Source organism: Centrocercus urophasianus, unplaced genomic scaffold (assembly GCF_019232065.1).
Source record: "Centrocercus urophasianus isolate 14NV4802_14NV808 unplaced genomic scaffold, USGS_Curo_1.0 seq_20, whole genome shotgun sequence".
Lineage (NCBI taxonomy): Eukaryota > Metazoa > Chordata > Aves > Galliformes > Phasianidae > Centrocercus > Centrocercus urophasianus.
In genome coordinates this window covers 1701017-1721736 of record NW_024884756.1, presented here as the reverse complement: position 1 = coordinate 1721736, position 20720 = coordinate 1701017, and the positions used below count along the sequence as shown (strand labels likewise).

At 43.0% G+C, this 20720-nt stretch overlaps 2 protein-coding genes across 7 annotated transcripts in view; both read left to right on the top strand.

The window, feature by feature from the left end:
- Positions 1–4298, top strand: part of TRPM8 (transient receptor potential cation channel subfamily M member 8) — a 41660-nt gene extending 37362 nt beyond the window's left edge. For both annotated transcript variants that reach the window (XM_042822340.1, XM_042822341.1), the window contains 3 exons: positions 266–299; positions 1574–1654; positions 2831–4298. In XM_042822340.1, the coding sequence (XP_042678274.1) occupies positions 266–299; positions 1574–1624 (85 nt within the window). In that variant the 3' untranslated portion in view covers positions 1625–1654; positions 2831–4298. The remainder of the gene's footprint in view (positions 1–265; positions 300–1573; positions 1655–2830) is intronic.
- Positions 4299–10008: 5710 nt separating this feature from the next.
- Positions 10009–18864, top strand: SPP2 (secreted phosphoprotein 2). Of its 5 annotated transcripts, none has more exons than XM_042822534.1 (7): positions 10009–10151; positions 10240–10364; positions 10880–11002; positions 12539–12649; positions 14381–14435; positions 14805–14894; positions 18699–18864. In XM_042822534.1, exons 1-6 carry the CDS (start codon positions 10067–10069, stop codon positions 14882–14884), a joined length of 579 nt encoding a protein of 192 aa, XP_042678468.1. In that variant the 5' UTR covers positions 10009–10066; the 3' UTR covers positions 14885–14894; positions 18699–18864. The 5 variants fall into 5 exon arrangements, with proteins under 5 accessions (XP_042678468.1, XP_042678464.1, XP_042678467.1 ...); XM_042822530.1 differs by having other exon boundaries at positions 18642–18864; XM_042822533.1 differs by lacking the exon at positions 18699–18864 and adding an exon at positions 16946–17255.
- The last annotated feature ends 1856 nt before the right edge of the window (positions 18865–20720 follow it).

Here is a 20720-nt window from a genome sequence, read left to right as displayed (position 1 = left end):
AAAGACTCAGCACTGGATGACGTGTTAAAAACAACAGGTCATGTTTTAAATTTGAAGAGTCTTGACGAGAAAGATGTAAAAGTGCAGTGTTAAGAATAATTTGTATGTAGTAATTTAGTAGTAGTAATGTAGTAAAATAATTTGCAGTAAACGCTTACTAAGGGTAGGCAAACACTTTTTTGGCCAGTGAGGAGCAGATGGGGTGGTTAGCCAAGACTTCTTTAGTATCTGGATTCAGCCCTCTCTTCTGTGTCTCTGTTTTCAGGATGGTGCATCGATTCAGACAACTGGATGCAAAGGTACTTGTTTTTCATTCTGCTCTGGGGGATGTGCCTGTGTCTGATAAAGCAGATAGCGGCTCACTTGGAAAATGAATGATTTGTTGTCTTTGTTGCTACCACCAGGATCCCATTTTCATGGTGCTTTTTTAACCTGCTCCTCTGCACCCTTGATTCTGTATGTAGCTTCATATTGTGCTGGAGAATGAAGTAGAAAGATGCTTACATAGCGTTGGAGAAGTGTTTTGCAGTACCTTTGATTGGATGGGCAGCAGTAAAGCCAACTACCCACAAAACTGCAGCATTCAGCTGTTTATATGACCCTTGAAACACTGATGGGAAGAAGCAGCATTACACAGAATACATCCTTCTCAAATACATCTTCTATCAAGTTCAGCCTCTAGGCCAGATTGCAGCAGGGATCTCTGCCAAAGGCCTTGGTCAGGGTTATCTAATGAATACCACTTCTGGGGCTGTTCAAGATGGCCTTTATGCTGTTGTTTCTCTGACAGTGCATCTGCATTGCTGTAGAATTTGAAGGCAGCTGCATGTGTGAGAATGTTTTCTCCAAAGTGGGTTTTTTTTTCCCATGAAACATCCCAATGACTTCCCAAAGGAATAAGATCTTATTCTCCCTAATTTGTGGTGCTAGAAACTATTCCTTGGCTTGGCATCTCTGCAAATTTATATTGCAGGTGTTAAAGGAAAGGGATATTAAAAAAAACACAACAATTTGGAGTCCACAAAAATACACTGATCAGCCATCTCTGCTTTGGAGGAGCAAAAGGAGATGGGAGATAGTTTGGAGCTTTTAGCTGCTTGATGCCTGCTTGTTAAATAACTAAATTACATATGTATTAGGGCTCACTGCATTAACTGAATAGCTGAAAACTGTAATTGGAAGAGTCTTTTCAAGTACTATTGTATTTGAGATAATATTTTGCAAGGCAATTGCTTCTATCTCATATTACTTAATTAGCATTACTTTTGTGTGGAAAGCAATATTAACAGTGCTTCATTTGCTGCCATGGTGTGACTACTGAATATGAAGAGCAGTCAGTTACTGCTATCTAACTAGTGGCTGGTGCCTGCAGGGTAGCCAGGTAAGCAGGAGTTCAGATTAGGGGTTTTATGCTCGTTGTTGCTGATGTTGTATGGCATTTTCTCGGGCATGTTTGTTCTTTGTTGTTTAATGGTACTTAAAACTGCTTGCTTTTCCTGTTCACTTTCTACCAACCTGAGCTGCAGTCATCTGCTGGAATGAATTAGACTGACTTGTTTTTTTAATTCTTAAGCTCTCTGATTTGAAAGGCCTCCTAAAAGAGATTTCCAGCAAAATCAAATGAATGTGACTGAAAAGCAGCTATCTGAGCATGGTAAGCCCTCTTTAAATCCATTATCTGACTTGAATGATTTATCTGTGATATTAAACTAATGGAAGTCCAACTAGAATTAATCAGTTAAAAACATAACTTTCTTCCATGGTTTCTAACAATTTTTGGGAAGGTTTAGAGTAGTTATTCTGCTTTCTTGGTTGTAGAATAGCAGACTTTTGGAGATCATCTCATCCAAGCTGTTCAAACAGCACCAGGTCAGTTTGGGACATCAGATACATACGTCATCCAGGGCTAGCACTAAGCTTCAAGGATGATGATAGAGTGGCTGGGAGAGTGTTTGAAAGAGTGATGAATGACTGGAAGTCTTAACAGCATAAACTAGAAAGGAGGGAATTAATTAGCCTAGGAAAGAACTGAGAAGATGACCATTATCTTCAGCTTCTGTACTATCTATCATAGGATAGTTGTGGTTGGAAGGAACACTTTGATCCAAACCCTGCTTAAAACTGGCCTAGCTCAGATCAAAGTTTCAGGAGGAAGGAAACCATACATTCTTCATACACACAACAGGCTTAATTCACAGCAGGGCATTTCTAAGTTAAGTGACAGGAAATGTTTTTGAGCAGTAGCACTTGTGATGCCATGAAGCAGTCTGCTTTGGGAGCTTTGGAAACCCAGTTTGGCTAAAAGCTGCCTACAGTGTTTTAGGTATATTTGGTCTTGTATTCAGAATGGTGGACAGAACCGGTCTCTGTGGAGGCCCTTTCCAACCTGTTTATGTCAGAGCTCATGGGAGTGACCTCTGGTTGTTACTAATCAGTGTCTTGAAAAGATGGAGTCCCTTTCCAGCTCATGCCCACTAAAATGTCTACGTGACATCCTGGATGTGAGCATCTGCAAAGACATAACAAGTGAGGCACTGGCACAGGTTGTTCAGAGAGTTGGTGGATGCCCCGTCCCTGGAGACGGCCTAGGTCAGGCTGGATGGGGCTCTGAGCACCTGATGGAGCTGTGGGTATTTCTATTCATTGCAGGAGAGCTGGACCAGGTGGCCTTTAGGGGTGCCTTCCATCAAATGATTCTATGATGTTAGGTGATGCAGAGAGTTCATTGATTCAAAGTGTTTTGCAAGACATCCAAGGTTCCAAGTGGATAGAATGAGGGTGAAAGCAAATCTACGATCTCAACTCTGAAATTTTTCTTTTGCTCACACAGGTTCCAATTCACCAAGAATCTCAAAGCTGGCAGAAACCACCACGCAGTCACCAACTCACCAGAGTGTCAGTGTCTCAGTTCTGTTTTTAACAAGACAACCCTTTCACCTTGTTGGATGACGATGGTAAAACGTTAAGACTGTTTCCCTCCTGTCAGAACTCCTGCATTACTCAAGCTCATTTTCCCTTGCTTTCCCAGAAACTCAATGATAGAAGATAGTTCTTATCAGCTTCTGTTAAAATTCACTCTTACTTCCAAGCGTACTGCTGCTGCTGTAATCACTCTGCTTTTGAATTTCACTTGAAGGAATCTATTCATGGGTTTCCTTTGGCGACCAATTGCTTGTCTTAATAAATCTCCCTTTCCTCTCCTTCATGTAGTAGCCATCTCTTCATGTACAGCCTATTTGCTGAAGTCTGTAATGCTGGCATCTCAGGTCCAACAGCCTTACCTTGGACTGCAGATGAACTTCCCTCTTCTACCTGTAACTGTGTAGCTAGCAATGCAGAAAATCAACTGTTACAATCCTGCGTGAAAAGGATGTAATTCATACAGAAATACTTTGGAAATGCCTCATGTATAATCCTTACTTGTTTCTATGGGTGGGATTGGAGCATTGTAATTTGTTTTTTCTTTCAAGCATCTGTTTGCAGATGTTTGCATTGTGGATTTCAAGTTGCAAAGAGGTTGTTGGCTAGCTTCAAATTTTGTTATACTTGTGATGCTCTGGCTGCTCTTGCTGTTTTCTTTCTGAAATAGCAGCTGATTTGTGTGGCATTTGTGTGATATAACTGGGCGCATCACCAGCTGTAGGGAAACCACTCCAAATGCCCCTCATTTACCTGGCAACCTGTATCCATCTTCATCTCCAGCATCTAGGAGCAATCACCCAGTACGTTTGACTCTGAAGACTTAGTTTTCCTTATCTCACTATGGCACCTTTAGTCCATGTGCTTTACCATGGCATACAGCTGGTTTGAGGGGCATCAGGCAGAATATATGAAGGCAGGACATATACAGCTAGGTAGGTGGAGAGAGAATTTCTCTGGAAGCAGAACATTTCCTATGGCAAATCAACTCATCTAGTGCAAAGAGAACCATTTACTGCCTGGCTAAAGAGCACAACAGGGCAACAGAAGGATACAAAGCATGGATGTTTTGGGGGAATGTTTCTACCTCTGAGATGCAGCTGACTGAGGTACAGCAAGCTGATTAAAGAGGCCAGTACATGTATGCATTCTGCAGGTAGACCTTTAAATCTGACCCCTTTTTCTTACATTATCAGAAAACACTCCAGATCGTCCTGCTTCATTGTTTGCAGAAGCTGCTCTGTTTTTTTCCGTAAAAGCAATAGTTTTCCAGGGAAAACTGATGAGGCCTTGACAGAAGGGTTACTGATTATTTTCTTGCTGCTTGACCTTTCCTGATGTTACTGTACACCCTGCTTTGTCCTGGGGTGTAGAGCATTGCAAATAGTAGTGTTCCTAATTTTTATGTATATGGATATTTCAGTATTTTCCTGTAAAAAGGATTAGGAAGAACTCAGCAAGACCTTCATAGTACTCTGTGGTATGTAGAATCACATTATAAATAATTAACATCGATTTACTTTCTAGAAATTATTTCTTGTGTGATGTTTGCATATCTAGGATGTGAAAAATATGCTTTCTGTACATAACTTTAATTTATAAAACCTGCAGGATACATGTCAGAACTCATAGTGAATAATTCCTTTGTGAGATGGTGAATGTAACATCGAGACAAAGTCTGAAAGAACAAAATGCTTGGGATACTTATTCCTGCTTCTCCACCTTGTGTGTGTGCATGCCTTTCCTTTGTGGCAATGAATCCTTGGACAACTCGAGCCTTGAGCTTGGCTTCCTTCAGCCATGGCCTCCAGCTGAGGACTGGGAGGAGTGGGGATCTCCTCCAGAGACAGGAGGGGAAGGAAGGAAGGAGCCAGCCTGGCTCCCTGCTGCCTTGCAGAAAGGAGATGGATGTGGCTGAGAGGTTTGTGGGCTTCACATGGATGGATGGATGGATGGATGGAGCCCTGCAGCAAGAATGGGGCTGCCACAGTGCCCAGTAGACTTCCTTGCTGGTTAAACTTCTCCAGAAAAGAAAGGGGGGGGGGGGGGTTGGCTTGGTGTTTTTTATGTTGTTGGTCGTTTGGTTGTGGGTTTTTTTGAGGAGTGTTAAGAGAGAGAGAGCAGGGATTAACAGCAAATCAAGGTTCTCCTGAGAGTCCAGGATTCAGCTGGGACAGCCGCTGTGACAACAGCAGGTTGTCTTCTGAGAATACATTCAATGGACACAACAGCACAGGACCAGTGCAAGCAAACTTCAGTCTCCTCCCCTACACGGGATGAAACAATTGCTGTGACAGCTTGTTTAGTAAGCCCTAGAATTTGTGCTCAAGTGAAACTGCAAAACTTAATGCACTTACACACAGTACCATGTGGGCTGCAGTGAAGAACACCAACTCTATCTCAGACAGACCCAGTATAGCAAGATGTGATTTGGAACAGCGTGCTGCACATTTAAATAAACTTGATGAGGTAGTCATGCACCTAGAAGAGCTTGCAAGCGATGAAACGCAGAATTCACTTGGAAATATTTATTCAGCTCTGCTGGAAGCTGATGGTGAACTGATGGGCAGATATTTGCAGATGAACGCTTATGTACAATGTTTGGGATAAGGAAAAAAGCCTTGAAAATTATCAGTATGGTCAGCAAAACGTAAAAAACAAAACAAAAACCTGGAAGATGTATCTCTCTTTCTTTGGCTTTCCAGGTAATGGTCTTTGAGGCTGGAGGTAAAGTTTGTCTTGCATCAACTACAGCATTTTACCAGTGACCCCATAAGAACTATTACTGCTGAGCTGGCAGAAGCAGGAAATATAAATATTTAATGTTTCAAAGGCTCAAGGGAACAAAGAGAGAGACCTCTGAAGTTCTGCTGCAGGCTGTGATGTTTAAGAGCAGCCACCCAGTGTGCAGTGTTGAGATTTTGTTTGCTGCAATGTGTGCTTTCTATTGCTTCACTCTCAAAGTCCACAGCAACGACAATAAGAACCACGCAGGTTTAGGCTGCATTTCTTAGACCAGCATGGATGGTGCACCTTAGGATTACAGTGCAAAAGGGGTTTGGGCACTGCCTCTACACGCTCACTGAATTTAATCTTTGTAAATTGTTGTGATGAGCTCAGTTTCCTACAGCTTTCAGTCCTGAGACAGAACAGCTCAGTGAGTTCCCTGGAACTACAGCAGATATTGCAAAACATGAAACTTCCAGAGTACAAAATCTGAACATACAAGATGGATCTGTTTCCATCCTTTCCATTCCCACTGTGGGTGTGGGAAGCTGAGGTGTCACTATGTTCATTTGTTTTCACTTCACTGTCCTTTTGGCCATCAAATCTTTCAGTCTTGCTAGTGCTTTAAGAGAAAGCTGAGAATGGCACTGAGAAATGCAGCCAGCGTGGCATAGGATACCATTTCAGGAGGGTATGTGGGCAATTAGAGAAATTGGAAAAAAGAAAGACTTGTTCTCCTCCACCCCAGCTGACCCACGTGGGCAAGAGCTGAATAACTTCTGACAACCCATGGACTGTGCACTGCTGTACCATTGCCTCCTAGTTTCTCCAGGGGCAAACAAGATCCAAAGGGAGTTGAAGTTGAGTCTCTGTTGGTGTCTGTGAACGATGGCTCAGGTCTCAAAGTCTTTGTTAGTTTGAGCAAGATCTGGAAGACTTTTTCCTGTTGCTATCACCTATAGTCAATACAGCAATTAGGCTTCTGCATAATGAAAAACAAGTTAACCACAGAGAAGAACTTTTAGGGAGCCTTTTGATTTTGCCAGTGCCAGAGCTAGGAAAGGAAAAAAAAAATGCAGATAGCCAGCTTTTCTTTTACCTAGAGAGACATCGTTAACTTTTATCTGCCAGGAAACAAGCCCTGGGGAGTAGTTTCTGGGTGGCTGATACGGTGTTTGGACTGTTTTCAAGAGTACAGATGTAGCAGTGCTGCACAATTTACATTTTTAATGAAAATGTATATTGCAATAATCAGAATTTCGGAATGATTGTTCTCCCAGTAGTCTGGGAACAGCTGGGAGTGAAAGTGGTCTGAAAACAGTCATGTAGGAGAAGTTTAATAACTCTGATGTTCTCTTTTCTTAAATGGTGCATAACTGTTTTCAGTGTGCACTAAGTTGGATGTATCTCCCTGCCCTAAGGTGCTGGGCAAGCCTGTAGCATTGCCTGGTGTTGTTGTGACCAAAGTGCAGGACCTGGCACTTGGTCTTGTTGAAACTTACACAGCTTGACCTCATCCCAGCAATCCAGCCTATCCAGGTCTTTCTGTTCAGCCTTTCTACCTTCTGGCAGAACAGCAATTACTCCCAGCTTGGTGTCATCTGCAAACTTTCTGAGGGTGCACTCAATCCCATCATCCTGATCATCCATTGATCTCTACTCTCTGGAGATATGTCCAGCTTGTTTTCAACCCCCCTGCCCAGTTGTTTTCAACACTTTCTGCCCAGTTGGACAAGACACAGCAGGCTCTCTTAAGAATCTTGAATCTCCAGCTCAGTTTAAATCTTCAGCATTGTGGTGCCTTGTCCTGGCTGTAGGGGGAGGAATGTTATTGACCTTGCCGTGGCACAGAGAGCAGTTAAGGAGATCTGAAAAAGAGGAAGGACAGGCTTTGTTACAGGTGAGTCTGTCCAAGAGCTTGGAGGGAATCTCTGTAGCTGCAGTGAACAAGGAGAATGGATGTACAGAGGAGGCTCTGACTTCTGATGAAGTTTCAGTCAGTATTTTGATCATGTTCCCAATGCTGAAATTTAAGTTGGCTGGCAAAAAAAAAATCAACTTCATTTTGGAAGATACACTCACATCACAGCTCGGGTGGGATGGCACTCACATCTGATGTGGCACTACCCTGTAACGTGGCTCTGATAAGCTTCCCTTTTTACACTCTCTGCTTATCCCCCCCACCACGCAGGCATGGCTTTTTTTTCTAGCAGGGTCTCTGTTTTCATGTGCACTTTTAGCAAGTGCCACATGAGCCCTTTCCTTGTTTGTAGCATGACTTTTGAATCCAGTGACATTCAAGGCCCACACGTGGGCAGCTGTTTATTATCATGTCTTACAACTACATGGCCTTTACGGGTCTTTGTCCAAAAGTACTTTCAGTATTAGTGCTGCCTACCAGAATCCACCCATCTGCCATCCGAACAGTCAGATTCCTCCAGCGTGCAGCCTTGCAGTTGTCTGCCATCCTGCAATCTGGCCTCTTGTGAGAAGGAAGGAGCTCCTGACAACTGTGTCCTTCGTCCAGGAAAGATGAATAAACTGTGGCAACGCTCTGAAGTAAGAGCTGGTGTTGGATTATGAGCACTGTTCAACTGTCACAGCTGTGAACTGCATCTGGCTCATCTGGAAGATATCCCTGGTGAGAGCCAGGGACAGGAGGAACTCTTCTGATGACTTTGCTTGGCTTAGCTTTGCAACATCATTATTTATCACTTTTGGAGTGCAAAGCCCAGACTGAGGAGGAGATGAATTGCTTGTTCTTTCAGCATTGCTTGGAACATGACTTGCTTTGAATAAAGATGGGAGTAGCTTTCCTTTTTTGACTGCAAGTACTTGGAGGTTTTTCCCAAAAATAAGAATATGTAGCCACCACTACAGCACAAGTTATGAATGCAGCAATGAGGAATGTCAGGGAGGTGTGATATTGGCATTGCTGAGTATTGGTAGGATGCTGAAGGCTACCTTAATCCTAATGTAGTCCACCAAGGACAAGCAAATAGACACAGTAGTCTCAAAGGGGCAACCTGTAGTCAAGAAAGTATAAGCAATCAATCACAAATATGGGGAAAATCGAGCAAAAACGCAAACAAGGGAGGATGAAGAATGGCCCTATAAGTGATATTTTGGTTGTTAAGGCTTGACTGCGTATTAAAAAACGCACTCATCAGTATTGAGGTGAGGCTAAAATGAGACAGCAGCAACCTCATCCCAAATCTAGAATCTTTGAGCCCCATAATACACACATGCAGCAAAGTTGCAATAGAGGAAGCGATTAGAAAAGGGAAATTGTTCTGTAAACAGCACTATATAAATAACTGCACTTCTGTTTGGGGTGTGCTTGCTTTGTGAAGGATCGCCAAGGGCCTGACTCTACTCAGAATTAAAGTAGAGGCTTTGCATGGATTCTGAATCTTCTTATTGACTATGTGCATTGGGCCTGAACCCCACTAGGAAGAACAATTCTTGGTGCCCAATGTGGGGCTCCCAAAGCAGCCTTTTCCAGTCTTCTCGTTGGTATTGGCAGTGGAGGACAGAATGTCTGGTAGAGCCATTAGATATGTTGCCTGCACTTGGAAAGTGAGACCAGCAAGTGCTGAATGCCTTGTGTTGGACAGGATACAGAGAACAACTTGCAGCTCGGCATTAGTTAGCTAAATGCTAAGGTGTCAAGTCTGCCCTGTCCCTGTGATTCTTTACAAAGCTTTCCACACTGAAGAAACTTTGTGATTTTTCAAAAATCCCATTCATCTATGTGCAGAGAGTGAGTGCTGAGCATTAGGAGGATCTGATGGGGGAAACCAAGTGGTCTCAGGCGCTTGTTTTGTTAGCTGGGCTCTGGTTTGGCAAAAGAGGTCAGGGCAATGTGGGACTTCTTCAGGTGTGTGCTAATTAGCAAAGGGCTTATAAGGTAAATGGGCCTGGAGTCTGCTCTGTGCCTTGTGACTGGAGGATGTGTTCAGTGCTTAGTCCTGATGGGTCATGGCATCAGCCATGTCCTGGTGCATGGTTTCCCATTCTGTTCCTAGGAAATCAGGGGGTTCTGGTTCCAAAGTACTTTCTGTTGTTCCTGGGACACAAAAGTGTTGGTAATGGACTAAGGAAAGTGTTGTCTCACCCGCTTTCAGGCTAAAACTCATGGCTAAAAGTGAAAAAAATGACTACATAAGCCACTGCCTGTGGAGCTATCAGGTATCTAGCGCTTCTTTTTAACCACAGTGCTAAGGAAAAATACAGCAGTCCATCTCTTATCAGAGAACTACTGCTAAATGGAGAAAAGCTGACAACAAATATTTACTCTCAGATCAATTCTGTTTAAAGTGCAATGTTTGTAGCAGAGCTTGAACACAGGAAGGTCAGATATAGTATCAAGGCTGCATGCATATAAAGACAGGAATATGCAGTGGACACTCTTGCTTAGATGGGGAAAACACGGGAGGATTTTGAGAGGCACACTATGAGGAGCTTGATTTTTGTCCTCACTCTGAGCGTTTTCTCATGTTCAGGTAAGTTGTTCAGAATTTTTCAGTCCTTTTTCATATGGCTTAGTTAAGAAAAGCAGTGAGTTCTAATGGAACTGTGTGTCTGCCTCAGGGTTTCCAGTGTACGATTATGAACTCCCTGTCACAGAAGAGGCTCTCAATGCTTCTATTGCAAGGATCAATTCTCAGTCTTGGGGGCCAAACCTGTATGGTGTTGTCAGGAGCCACGTTAGACATGTGAGTGCACAGACAACAGAGATCCTTTACCTTAAATATGCTTTGCTGACTTGGAAAACTGTCTGGGGGGTTTTTTGCCTAATCTTGGAAATGCAAATTTAGTTGGAGTTCTCTGATGCATCTTGGAAGAGTGTGGTCTGAGGCACTGTACAAAGCTATGGCTTTAAATATTCTTTGTACGTGCAGTTTTAATCAAAAGCATGTTTGGAGCTCAAATTGACCACCCCTAGAATAGAAGACTTTGATGGATATCCTTAAAGATTTAGCACAAAAATTAATTTAGAAAAGAGCTGGTGTTTCTCAAATACCTCCAGCTGACTGTTTTGCTTTGGGCATAAAATAATGTGGATTCCATCTGATGGAGGTATTCAGTGCAGCTGAACATCTGCCCTCTGGGCGAGCACTCTGCATATGGAGCTGACAAACAGTGACCCTACAAGCTGCACCAACTCAATGTTCTGCAGTTTTGTGACTTGCTTTCCAGGCTCTGCTTGATTTGGCCTTTCTCTTACCAGGTTGACATGTGGAACAGCAATGATTATAGACTAGAGCTGCAGCTCAGTATTCGTGAAACAGAATGCACAAAAGCTTCAGGAAGAGACCCATTTACATGTGGCTTCAAAGTAGGGCCTTTTGTGGTAAGTGTCTCTGGTGTAAGTGGGAAACTCCCTTCAGTGCAGAGTGATCTCTGGACAGGTTGAAACACTACTGATTGGCTCTCAGAAGACAAAAAAAAGCCCAAATACAACCTGCAGAATAGAGTGGGTATTACATGGGAAGGGGCCGTGTTGAGAAACTCTTATTTCTGACCAGTGAGGAATACATGAGCTGCTCTGAGCTGTAACAAGAGGATGCTTGCCTTAGAATGGCATGAGATAAAAGTGTCTGTGTGCTTTGCAAACAAATCCTGGAAGGAAAGCATAGCTGCTTTTACAAGTTAGAGGATGGTAAAACTGGTACTTGACCTGATTTATTTTCTACCATGCATATAGACAAGAAGTCAGGAAAAAAGGAGATGAGAACAGAGTTGGCAGTCTGTATAGGATGGTGTGCAGCATCCTCACAGCTTTGTGCTGCAGCATGTAGTAAGGCTAGGAGTTGATGTGAGGTAGGGATGTTATGCTGTTTGGAAGGTTGTAACAAGGAAGGGTTTGTCGACTAACCACAGTTCTTTTACTTTCCAAATTCTTGTCTCTATTCCTCTGTGAATGACTGCCAAGTTCAACTGTCCTTCCTGGGCGCAGAGTTTAGGGAAGAGGAAGGATTTTGGGAAGGCACTGAGAAGGTGGAATAAAGGCTTTTGTGGTAGAGAATGAGTTGTGCTACCAGCCATTGGAGGCAGTTTACGCACCAGAGAGAGAGGCAGATGTCTCTTTGGGTATTAATACTGTTGAGTTGAGTGGCTTTTGTGTGCATAGAAGGAACAACACAAAACTGATGAATGTTATTAAGTTTTCTTCCAAATCAGAGGGATTGGTGGCTGTGAAGTTATTACTGCGTCCTAAATGGACACTATCCCATAGCTCCCTCAAATCCCAATCAGGGGGCACCTGATTAGATCTACCTGTTTTAGATTAGATTAAATTTGAGTGAAGGCCTGGAATTGGTTCATCTTGATGTGTGTGCTGAACATATTCATAAAGATTGAATGTAAAGGGAGGTGGCCCCACCTTAGGCACGACAGTTGGGTGATTGAGAAGACATGTCCTGTTTCTCTTCTTGTTGGTGCAATGCAGCATGAAAGATGTGAGGATGTCAGATTTCCATGCTTGGGTGCAGGCTCTGCCAGAGTTTCTGTCAAAGCAGAGAGACAGCTTCTTTAATGGTTGTTCACCTTCTAGAGGCAGAGCTGCCATCAGCATCGCCCTGGGTAGATTTTCTGTTCATGATAGGTGATGCTACAGCCATGAAAAGGTTTGGGAGAACTTTTTTCCTGACACTAGCAGGTTCAAAGCTTCATGCAGGTAATATGCAATTATGGATCAATAAATTGTGTGAAGTTATACACCGCTAGAATATATTGACCTGGCTGCCAGAATTTGTTAGGCATGTTGCTTCAATTTTGTCTTCTTGGAATTTGATTAATAACCCCCTGTAAAGATTTCCCACTTAAACTCCTGCGGAGTGCTTTGCACTTTGTTCCACCAGATTCACTCTATTTTTATCTGTTACAGCCAACTGCAGTCTGCAAAAGTGTTGTGGAAGTCTCCAGTGAGCAGATTGTGAATGTTATTGTGCGATGCCATCAGAGCACATTCAGCTCTGAATCGATGAGCAGTGAGGAGGTAAGGAAGTGAAAAACTGCTTTTTTGCTACCTGGGAACATAAAAATTCTGCTTATCCTCTCTCAAGGAGAAGTCAGGTATTTAAGTGTCAAGTGAATCTTTACAACTGGCTTTGACACTCTGAAGCAGCATTTCAAGGACTTTCACATGTCATATCACTTAGCAGTGTTCCCACGTTGACAGTGGAAAAGCTGAGGCGTGAGGGAGCATGGAATTTGCCCATAGTTCATCACTGTGTCCCACCCAAAATGTAACAGTCATTTAAGTCTTGAGTATTTTTTCTGTGTGCTGTCACGTTGCCAGAGGACACTCCATCCCAATGGTGGCACATACCATGGACACATATCCTGTCCTTACTCAGATGTCTGGTAACCTCCTTGTTCTGTGCTTTCTGTGCTGTGGAAGCTTCTGACATCTATTTAGAGGCAACTGGAAGTTTACAGCATAAAGCTGTTTGTCATTTGAAATCCAACTGCCTCCTCTAATGCTTCACCTTCCTTCCTGTGAGAGGCTTGACCTTGCTCGATGGATGCCTGAATGGAGTGTGAATCTCTGTGACAGTCTGGCGCATCCACCAAACGTGACACTCTTTCTCCATTGAAATATACACCATGCCTGTGCCTGGAAAATAGTGATTGGCACATCTTACAGACAGAAACAAATTCTGGCTCTGTCATCAAATCCCTCAGCTGAGCATGTAATCATAGTATAGGTGAAGAGAGTTTGCTCCTCTGAGATTGATGATCCACTCATCTTTACTTTTGAGCTCTCATCCAGTTTCTAAGATATGATTAAATGCTGACCCAATCAGTAAATCCTTGCTAGCTGCTTTCAGATTGTACCAGTATCCAATTTTTCCTTGAACTTATTCTTGAAATTGTATGCCTGCACTTACAACACAGGCCTGCAACGAATACTGTGCTTGAGGATTATATTCAAGGAGTGAAGCTAGTTTCACAGGCAAGGTGGCAGAGGATCTGTGGGCAGCGTTTTCGGTTTTGGAAGCTGCACGTGGCGAAGGATTCCATATCATGTTCTCTTTATTTGAACTGCCAGCTTTTGTTCAGAATCTCTTCTCAGATGGAGATAGTAAATGCGCCACAGGAATTCTTGATTTGCAGAGCAGAAAGACAGTGTGTGAAGTACTGAAATATGTACAGCAGTTTTGCATGTTCAGTCTGTCCTCTGTGTTAAGCGTAACTCTCATTTAATTGGGCACTAACTATAAACACTTGCTTATATAAGCAGAGCTCTTCCTGCAAGTCTTCTTTAACTGTCACTTAAAATTCAGTGCTGCTGCCAATATTCCTGCTGGGGGATGTATTTCCTACAAATTTAATAAGGAATAAATGCTAAGGAGAATTATTGCACATGAAAAAGAAAGTCTTTCTGAACAGGGCTGCACTGCAGCTCTTGGTCTGTGGGTTGTAACTCAGTTAAAGGGATCTCAGGTTGGCTCACTGTGAATGATGTTGATGTAGTGCTGGTGGTATTTGGGTAGGAGTGGAGCTGTGATTGAGGTTGAGGTCATACTACTGTGATAGGAACCTATACAAAAAGAATATAAAGAGCTTTAGAAACAGTAATTTGATGAGTCAAAGAGATGCACTGTGTAGCTAGAACAAACTAATTCGGCTCTCTGATTCCTGTTCTCTTGGCTGTATCTGCACTAAAGGTCAGGTAAGGTATTGGGTACCAATTTCTTTTTGAAGAAACTGCTTTAATTTACAGATGATGCATATGCTGATGACGGGCCCAAGCAAGCGAGGCAGCAGTCGCTCTGAAGGTAAGCCCTTTCTGCCATGCTGGACACTCCTGGCACAGGTTGGTTTGCCATTTGCATTGGCCACATGGAGGTCATCTGTCTGAGAAAGAGGAAAATACAAAAGGCCAGCTGTTTGCTCAGGTCACATCCAGCTTCTGTTACTGTGGAGGGGTGCTTCTCACTGAGAAAGTGGTGAAGGCATGGGGCTGCAAGACAGGGCAATGCTGAAGCTATAAGCTTGCAGCTGTTTTCAGAATTGATGGATTTGTGTTTTCATAACTTGTGTGCCAACTTATGGTTGCCTTGATGTGCAGAATGCTGAAGAAACTTGCTTGACAGCATGCAGCACTCATGCATGTCTTCATGTTCTTTCCATTTTTGTTTCTGAAGCCTTCTCATCCAGGGGAAGAGGCCGCATCAATGGCGACTGGAATAAACCTGATCGTGTTAGCCCTGGCAAGATTGAATAATGCAATTTAGGTGAGTATCATAGAATGGCCTGGGTTGAAAAGGACCACAATGATCATCTATTTTCAAGCCCCCTGCCATGGGCAGGGTAACCAACCAGCAGACCAGGCTGCCCAGAGCCACATCCAGCCTGGCCTTGAATGCCTCCAGGGATGGGGCATCCACAAAACAGTACACTTGGAATACAGCTCCAAGTGAAGACTTAATGCACGCTAAGTTTGCAGGTTTTGAGGCAGAGTGGGAAGGAGACTGCTCAGGGTAAAAGACTCCTTTGGGAACATACTTCTTGACTGGGAGCATGTTAAAAGCCATTGCACCGGAGGCTTGCTTATGGGGGAAATCATGGTGTGTCACTTGGCAGTGGGAACTTGAACAGGGCATTAACACAGATAGAGATGAGCAAGTCACCTGCCATCTTTGTGCCAGTACTATCTTCCCACCTACAGCTTGTTCCCAGCTTCAAATGTCTTTGAGCTGAAACTAACTTAACAGGGCCTTGAGGCTGCATAGTTCAGAAAAAAAAGAAGAAAAAAAAATTAGTAGTAAGGTATCCAAAAGAACAGAGAAGCAGTTTGCCCAGGGCAAGTGTTTGTTGTAGAAAAGCTGTGATGGAGGTGTTTGGAGCTCAGGTAATGGAATAATAGTGAAAGGTACACAAGATTCAGTGGAGCTGGCAAAGCTTAACCTACAGAAACCACTTTAGCTGACCGACTTCTGAAGCTCTGTGTGGGAGAAGCTCTCATTTCTGCTGGTGTGTTACCGACCATTTTATGGAGTGAAAAAAAAGGCAAGTGTCTTTGAAAGCATTTTAGCAGTAGAGAATGAATGTCATGCTCGGGCATGCTAAGGTGATTTAAAATGGTTGGAAAAGGGAGAGGAATTATTGGGCACTATGTCTGTGCAATCAAAAGGGTTTCACACACTCACTAGCAGGTGTTTGTCCCTGTAGAAACTGACTACAGAATGGATTGCTGCATGTGTGGAGCTCAATTCAGGCCCTCTGCCTTTGAAACAACAGTTTTAGATGTTATTTAGCAGTGGTGACTCACCAACAGCATGTTATTCATAAACATATCTGTGGCAAATCTGTACATGCTGAAGGAGACGTGCCCCTACTCTCACAGACAATAGACATGAAAGGAAAACACAGTCATTTTGTTAAGTCAGGTCTTTGTAAAAATGCTTTCATTAAATCCATATGCTATTTTGGTTTAGCCGTGAGCCTGCAAAGGTGCTGGTTTTATTCCTCTTAGAGGGATCTTTTCTGAATGCTTCTGAACTTCCTCGATGATATGCAGTGGTGTTTTGGCACACGCTCTGCGTCCAACACATATCAAAATTATTTCACATGTTTGAGGTCAAGGGAAGTTATTCATGACTTTTTTTTTTCCTTGTGTTTCAGTAACTGTGTGAGCATGGCAGGCAATATTGCAAGCCCATCTATGATGGCCATGTTTGCTAGGTCATAGGAAATACGTGCTGTGCTTTGAGATAGCAGTAGCTCATCTGGCGTGTTCTCTCAGATGAGAATATTTTGGAGGAGGCTGGGGAAATGGATTTAATAATAGAAGGCTTTCATCTCTAGCTCAATAAACCTGCTGTTGACAGGCAAAGCTAGACAAGTTCAGGTAAGAAATGAAATGTGATTCTTTTTTATGCAAAGGTGTGGGTAACTGACCGCTGCAAGAATTGCTAAGGCAAGCTGCTGAAAGAACATTTCAAGCTGGAGTTATCATTTTCTGAAGTACATCGTCTCTTCTTTTTGGCTACAGGAATTATTTCAGGAGAATCCTGTGTCAGATTGTACGCAGGAAGCTAGGCTGAATGGTCTCACAGGTGCTGTCTCTGTTTCTATTTATTTGAATGTGCCAAATATTCAAGAGGAAAAAAAAATCAATGCAACTGTTATATAAAGGACATTTTCAGGTCTGCAGTGTTCAGACCTACCGACCTGCTGCTGCCAGCCAGGAGTTATCAAATTGCATATGAAAAAACCACACCAATGACTAAAGAGCTTATTTCATTGACAAGTGCTAATCAGATTTTCTGGATTAATTTCCTAGTGCATCTCTGGAACTGGGGAGGCTGTGAATATTACTTGTCGTGCTGTGGACTGGCCTCTCCAACAAATAACTCGGGCACGTGAGCAAGTGACAGCAGGAGAGCCAGCTGCTGTGCAAAGCTATTGCAGCTTAACAACCCGAGCCTGCAACAAGTGTTAAGTTTGCTGATTAGATATAGCACACGTCTAGCTCTGCCAGCCATGAGCCTTTAGTGCAAGGTGCAGTCCAAACTGTGCCTTATACCTGCAGTCACCAGCAGTGCTTGGTTTCCTTGAGCAGAAAAATAAAGCATGTCATTGCTTGCATTGGATGTGTGGGCTGTGAAGAGTTCTCTTGCTGTCGTTAACCACACAGGGAAAGTGTTTTGTTTGTTGTAACATACAGTGGGATTCCTTCTGCACAAAGACAAAGGGCTGTGATTTCTTCCTGGAGTTTTCTGCATGTTCTTAAAATGATCCTCTGGCTGAGTTCTCATGTGACATAGCTGGCTGGAATGTGATGGTGGCAGTTGGCCTGGCAGAAGCCAAAGTCAATAGACTGTCATCCTTGGCTGTTAGGGCTCTTTCAGTGAAAGAATGACTGGTAATATTGGGCCTCTTCCACTCATACCCAAGAAATCCAGGCTCCCAGCCTCAGAGTGAACTGGATCCTTGTTTCTCCTACATCCAGAAAAGCAGCAGTGCAGCAGCATGCATAGCTCTACTGGGGCACAGAACTAGAAGCTTTTATCCCCCGTGTTATTACAAAGCCATCAGAGGGAAGGGAAAACCCTGCAGAAAGGAATCTTTTGTGTAATGCATGAGCTCCACATCCCGATCAGCTCTGAGAGCAAAAGCTAGAGCCCATTTACCTCCTAATGACAGGCAGCCGTTGTATTCCTTTTGCCTTGGAGCCTGTGATTGCAGAGCTCTGGGTGTTACCTGGCATTTATGACAGGCAGTAGGAGAGAAGACAGCATGCCCTCATATGTTCTGACCCTTTGTCACTACCACATGTGTGAACATTTGTTTCTGGCACCAATCTGACCCGCAGAATTGGCTTCCAGAGAATTTTCACATTGCCATGGTTACAAACATGATGGAGATGCAGTGCAGGCACTCATGTGTCCTCTTAGAAAAACAGATCTCAGATTCCTTTGTGCATGTTTAATTCAAATGCATTTCTCAGAAGACCATGCACCTGCTTATAACCTCAACCACCTCTGCTTTTGAGACTCTCCAGTCTGAGTTGGTTTGTATCCACTATGTTGCTTATGCTTTTTCTAAACCCCAGAGCCTGGGTTTATCTCTCTCTCTCTCTCTCTCTCTCTTTTTTTTAAATGCTAATTAGCAATTAATGTGACTTTTTTGGATATGTGGTGTTTTGCGTATGCAAAACAGATTCCTCATTATATGATTGTGATGATAAATAATAAGCAATTCAGTAAAGTTGAATATCCCTTTTTCCTGGGCTGTTTGCTTAATTCTGCTAAGCAAGCAAATTTTGAGCTATGACTTTTCTCCCCCACCTCCTTTTCTTGGATGAGATTGGAGGATGAGGAATATCAAGATTCAAGGATCATGGAATGAATCATAGAATGGCTTGGGTTGAAAAGGACCACAATGATCATCTGGTTTCGACCCCCTGCTGAATGCAACCCCCGCTAGGATGCAACATGTGAAAAGCAAACCTGATGCAATTTCCTTCTCTTTTTCAGGAAAAACTATTCTGTGATGAAGTGGGTCTTTCCTTAAAACCTCCTTCTCCTTTACAGCCAGCTGGCCATTGGATGAGTTCGTCAGGTGCTGAATGGGTGCTCAGTCAGTAATGTTCTGACATATTGCAGCTCATCAGGAGGACTGTCTCAGACACCTAATATAACTCTGTCCAGTATGTGTTGTACTATCTCATAGCAATGATATTAAAGGATCAAAGGATCACTGTTGCATCTTTGTGTTCTGCATTGCTCTCCAGGTACTTATAATTTTCTGCAATGCTTGCAGCTTATTATGGATTACTCCAGTGTATCTCTGTTCTGGAAAACAAGTCTTTTCAGTCTTGTCCCTTTCTCTGCACTCCATGCATGTGTCCCCCATCTGCAGTCCTTTAGGAAGGGACAGTGCATCTTGGCTTTTTTTTTTTCTTTTTTTTTTTTCAGTCTTTGCCATGAAGAATGAAAATCTAGTTTGCTCTCTGGTTACAATTAGGACAAAAACATCAGTTGTAGGGATTTGTCCATCACTCATGGGATACACTGCCAGTACACTGTTACTGCGATGCATAGGATATTTAGATTATAAATACACAGTTATTGTCTGAGCTAAAAAATCCTTCAAGAATGAAAAGTAGGGTTGCCTTTGACCTCCATATGTGGCCCTCATGATGAATGAGTAGGAAAGGTCTTCTGATCCGTTAGCATTGATGTTATGGGTGTCATAGAGTCATAAAGCCATTAAGCTTGGAAAAGGATCACCCAGTCCAACCACCAGCCCACCCCCACCATGCCCACTGACCACATCCCTCAGTGCCACATCTCCATGGTTCTTGAACACCTCCAGGGACGATGACCTCACCATGAGCAAGAGCTTCTCCGAAGGGAGGACTCTGTAGTCATGTCTCTTGGTCACGAGGGCAGGATATGCAGTCAGGCATCATGGTAGAACATGCAGGGGCTGTAATATTTCTTCTTGACTGATTATAAACAGCAATGAAAGGCCACCCCTCTCCACTGCACATGGGTCACCCGTATGTTAATCATCTACGTGCACCTCGCTGCAAAGTTTGCAAAGCAAACACTTTTTTTATTTTCCCCAGAAAAATGGATTACAGGTACTTTAATCTCCTTGCTGTATGTACACAAATACCTTCACAGCCAGAAGCTGATGTGACATCTGCTGTGCAAATGTTGCTCTGGGGCTGCGGAGTAATATTTTGTCTGCATTACTCAAGTCTTCTGTGGTCTCAGTGCTGACTTAAGCACTTGTTATTCCAACACACAAATGATAGTTGCTATGGGTGTTCCCTTCCAACTCTGCGTGTCTGTTCTGAGAAGCATCATCCATGTCCAAGAGCAAATCTCACTGGGACTGGTGCATGAAACCATATCAGCGTCCTGATTCTGTTTGCATTCAGTCATGTCTTTACTCCCGTGGGCTGCAAGTACAGTGAAAGACTCCAAAAAATGCCCATGTCAGAGGGAGCCAGCCCTTTTTGCACTCTTGCACTAAGAAATATTTTTACATACTGTCCAAATCTCTGTTCTGCATCTGCATGCTCTGTTCTCCACAGCCCCTCTCCACAGCATCTCATTTTATCCCTGTGGAAGAAGGAAAACTGTTGACTTTTTATTCTCAATGAAAATCTGATTAAACCTTCACTCGTGGCAGTTGGTTCTTTTAGAATTGCAGAATATCAGGGATTAGAAGGGACCTTGAAAGATCATCAGTTCCCCTGCCAGAGCAGGAACAGCTGGATCAGGTCACACAGGAACATGTGTATTATCCTATGTAATAATAGGCTTAGAGCATGTTACCCTTAAATCCGTGTTTATGAGCAAAGAGAAAATATACACAAAAACAAGAAATTGTTAGTGCTATTGAAATCTTAACAGTTTAAGAATTTGTTCTCATTCAATTGTTATAGACAGGGAAATATATGTATATGTGTATACATGCATATACATATAATGTTTCAATGAAACAGTTAAAATATTATAGTCACACTTCCTAGCATCTTCCCCTTTTCTTGGTTCTGTGCTCACTTTTCCACTGCTTCTCTGGGCCCATAGGTTGTTGTC

Excerpts from the sequence above, each read along its gene's own strand:
- SPP2 (XM_042822534.1), top strand. The coding sequence starts at position 10,067 with ATGGGGAAAACACGGGAGGATTTTGAGAGGCACACTATGAGGAGCTTG. Across the intron at positions 10,365-10,879 it reads TCAGGAGCCACGTTAGACAT|GTTGACATGTGGAACAGCAA; the intron begins GTGAGTGCACAG and ends TTCTCTTACCAG. Across the intron at positions 11,003-12,538 it reads TCAAAGTAGGGCCTTTTGTG|CCAACTGCAGTCTGCAAAAG; the intron begins GTAAGTGTCTCT and ends TATCTGTTACAG.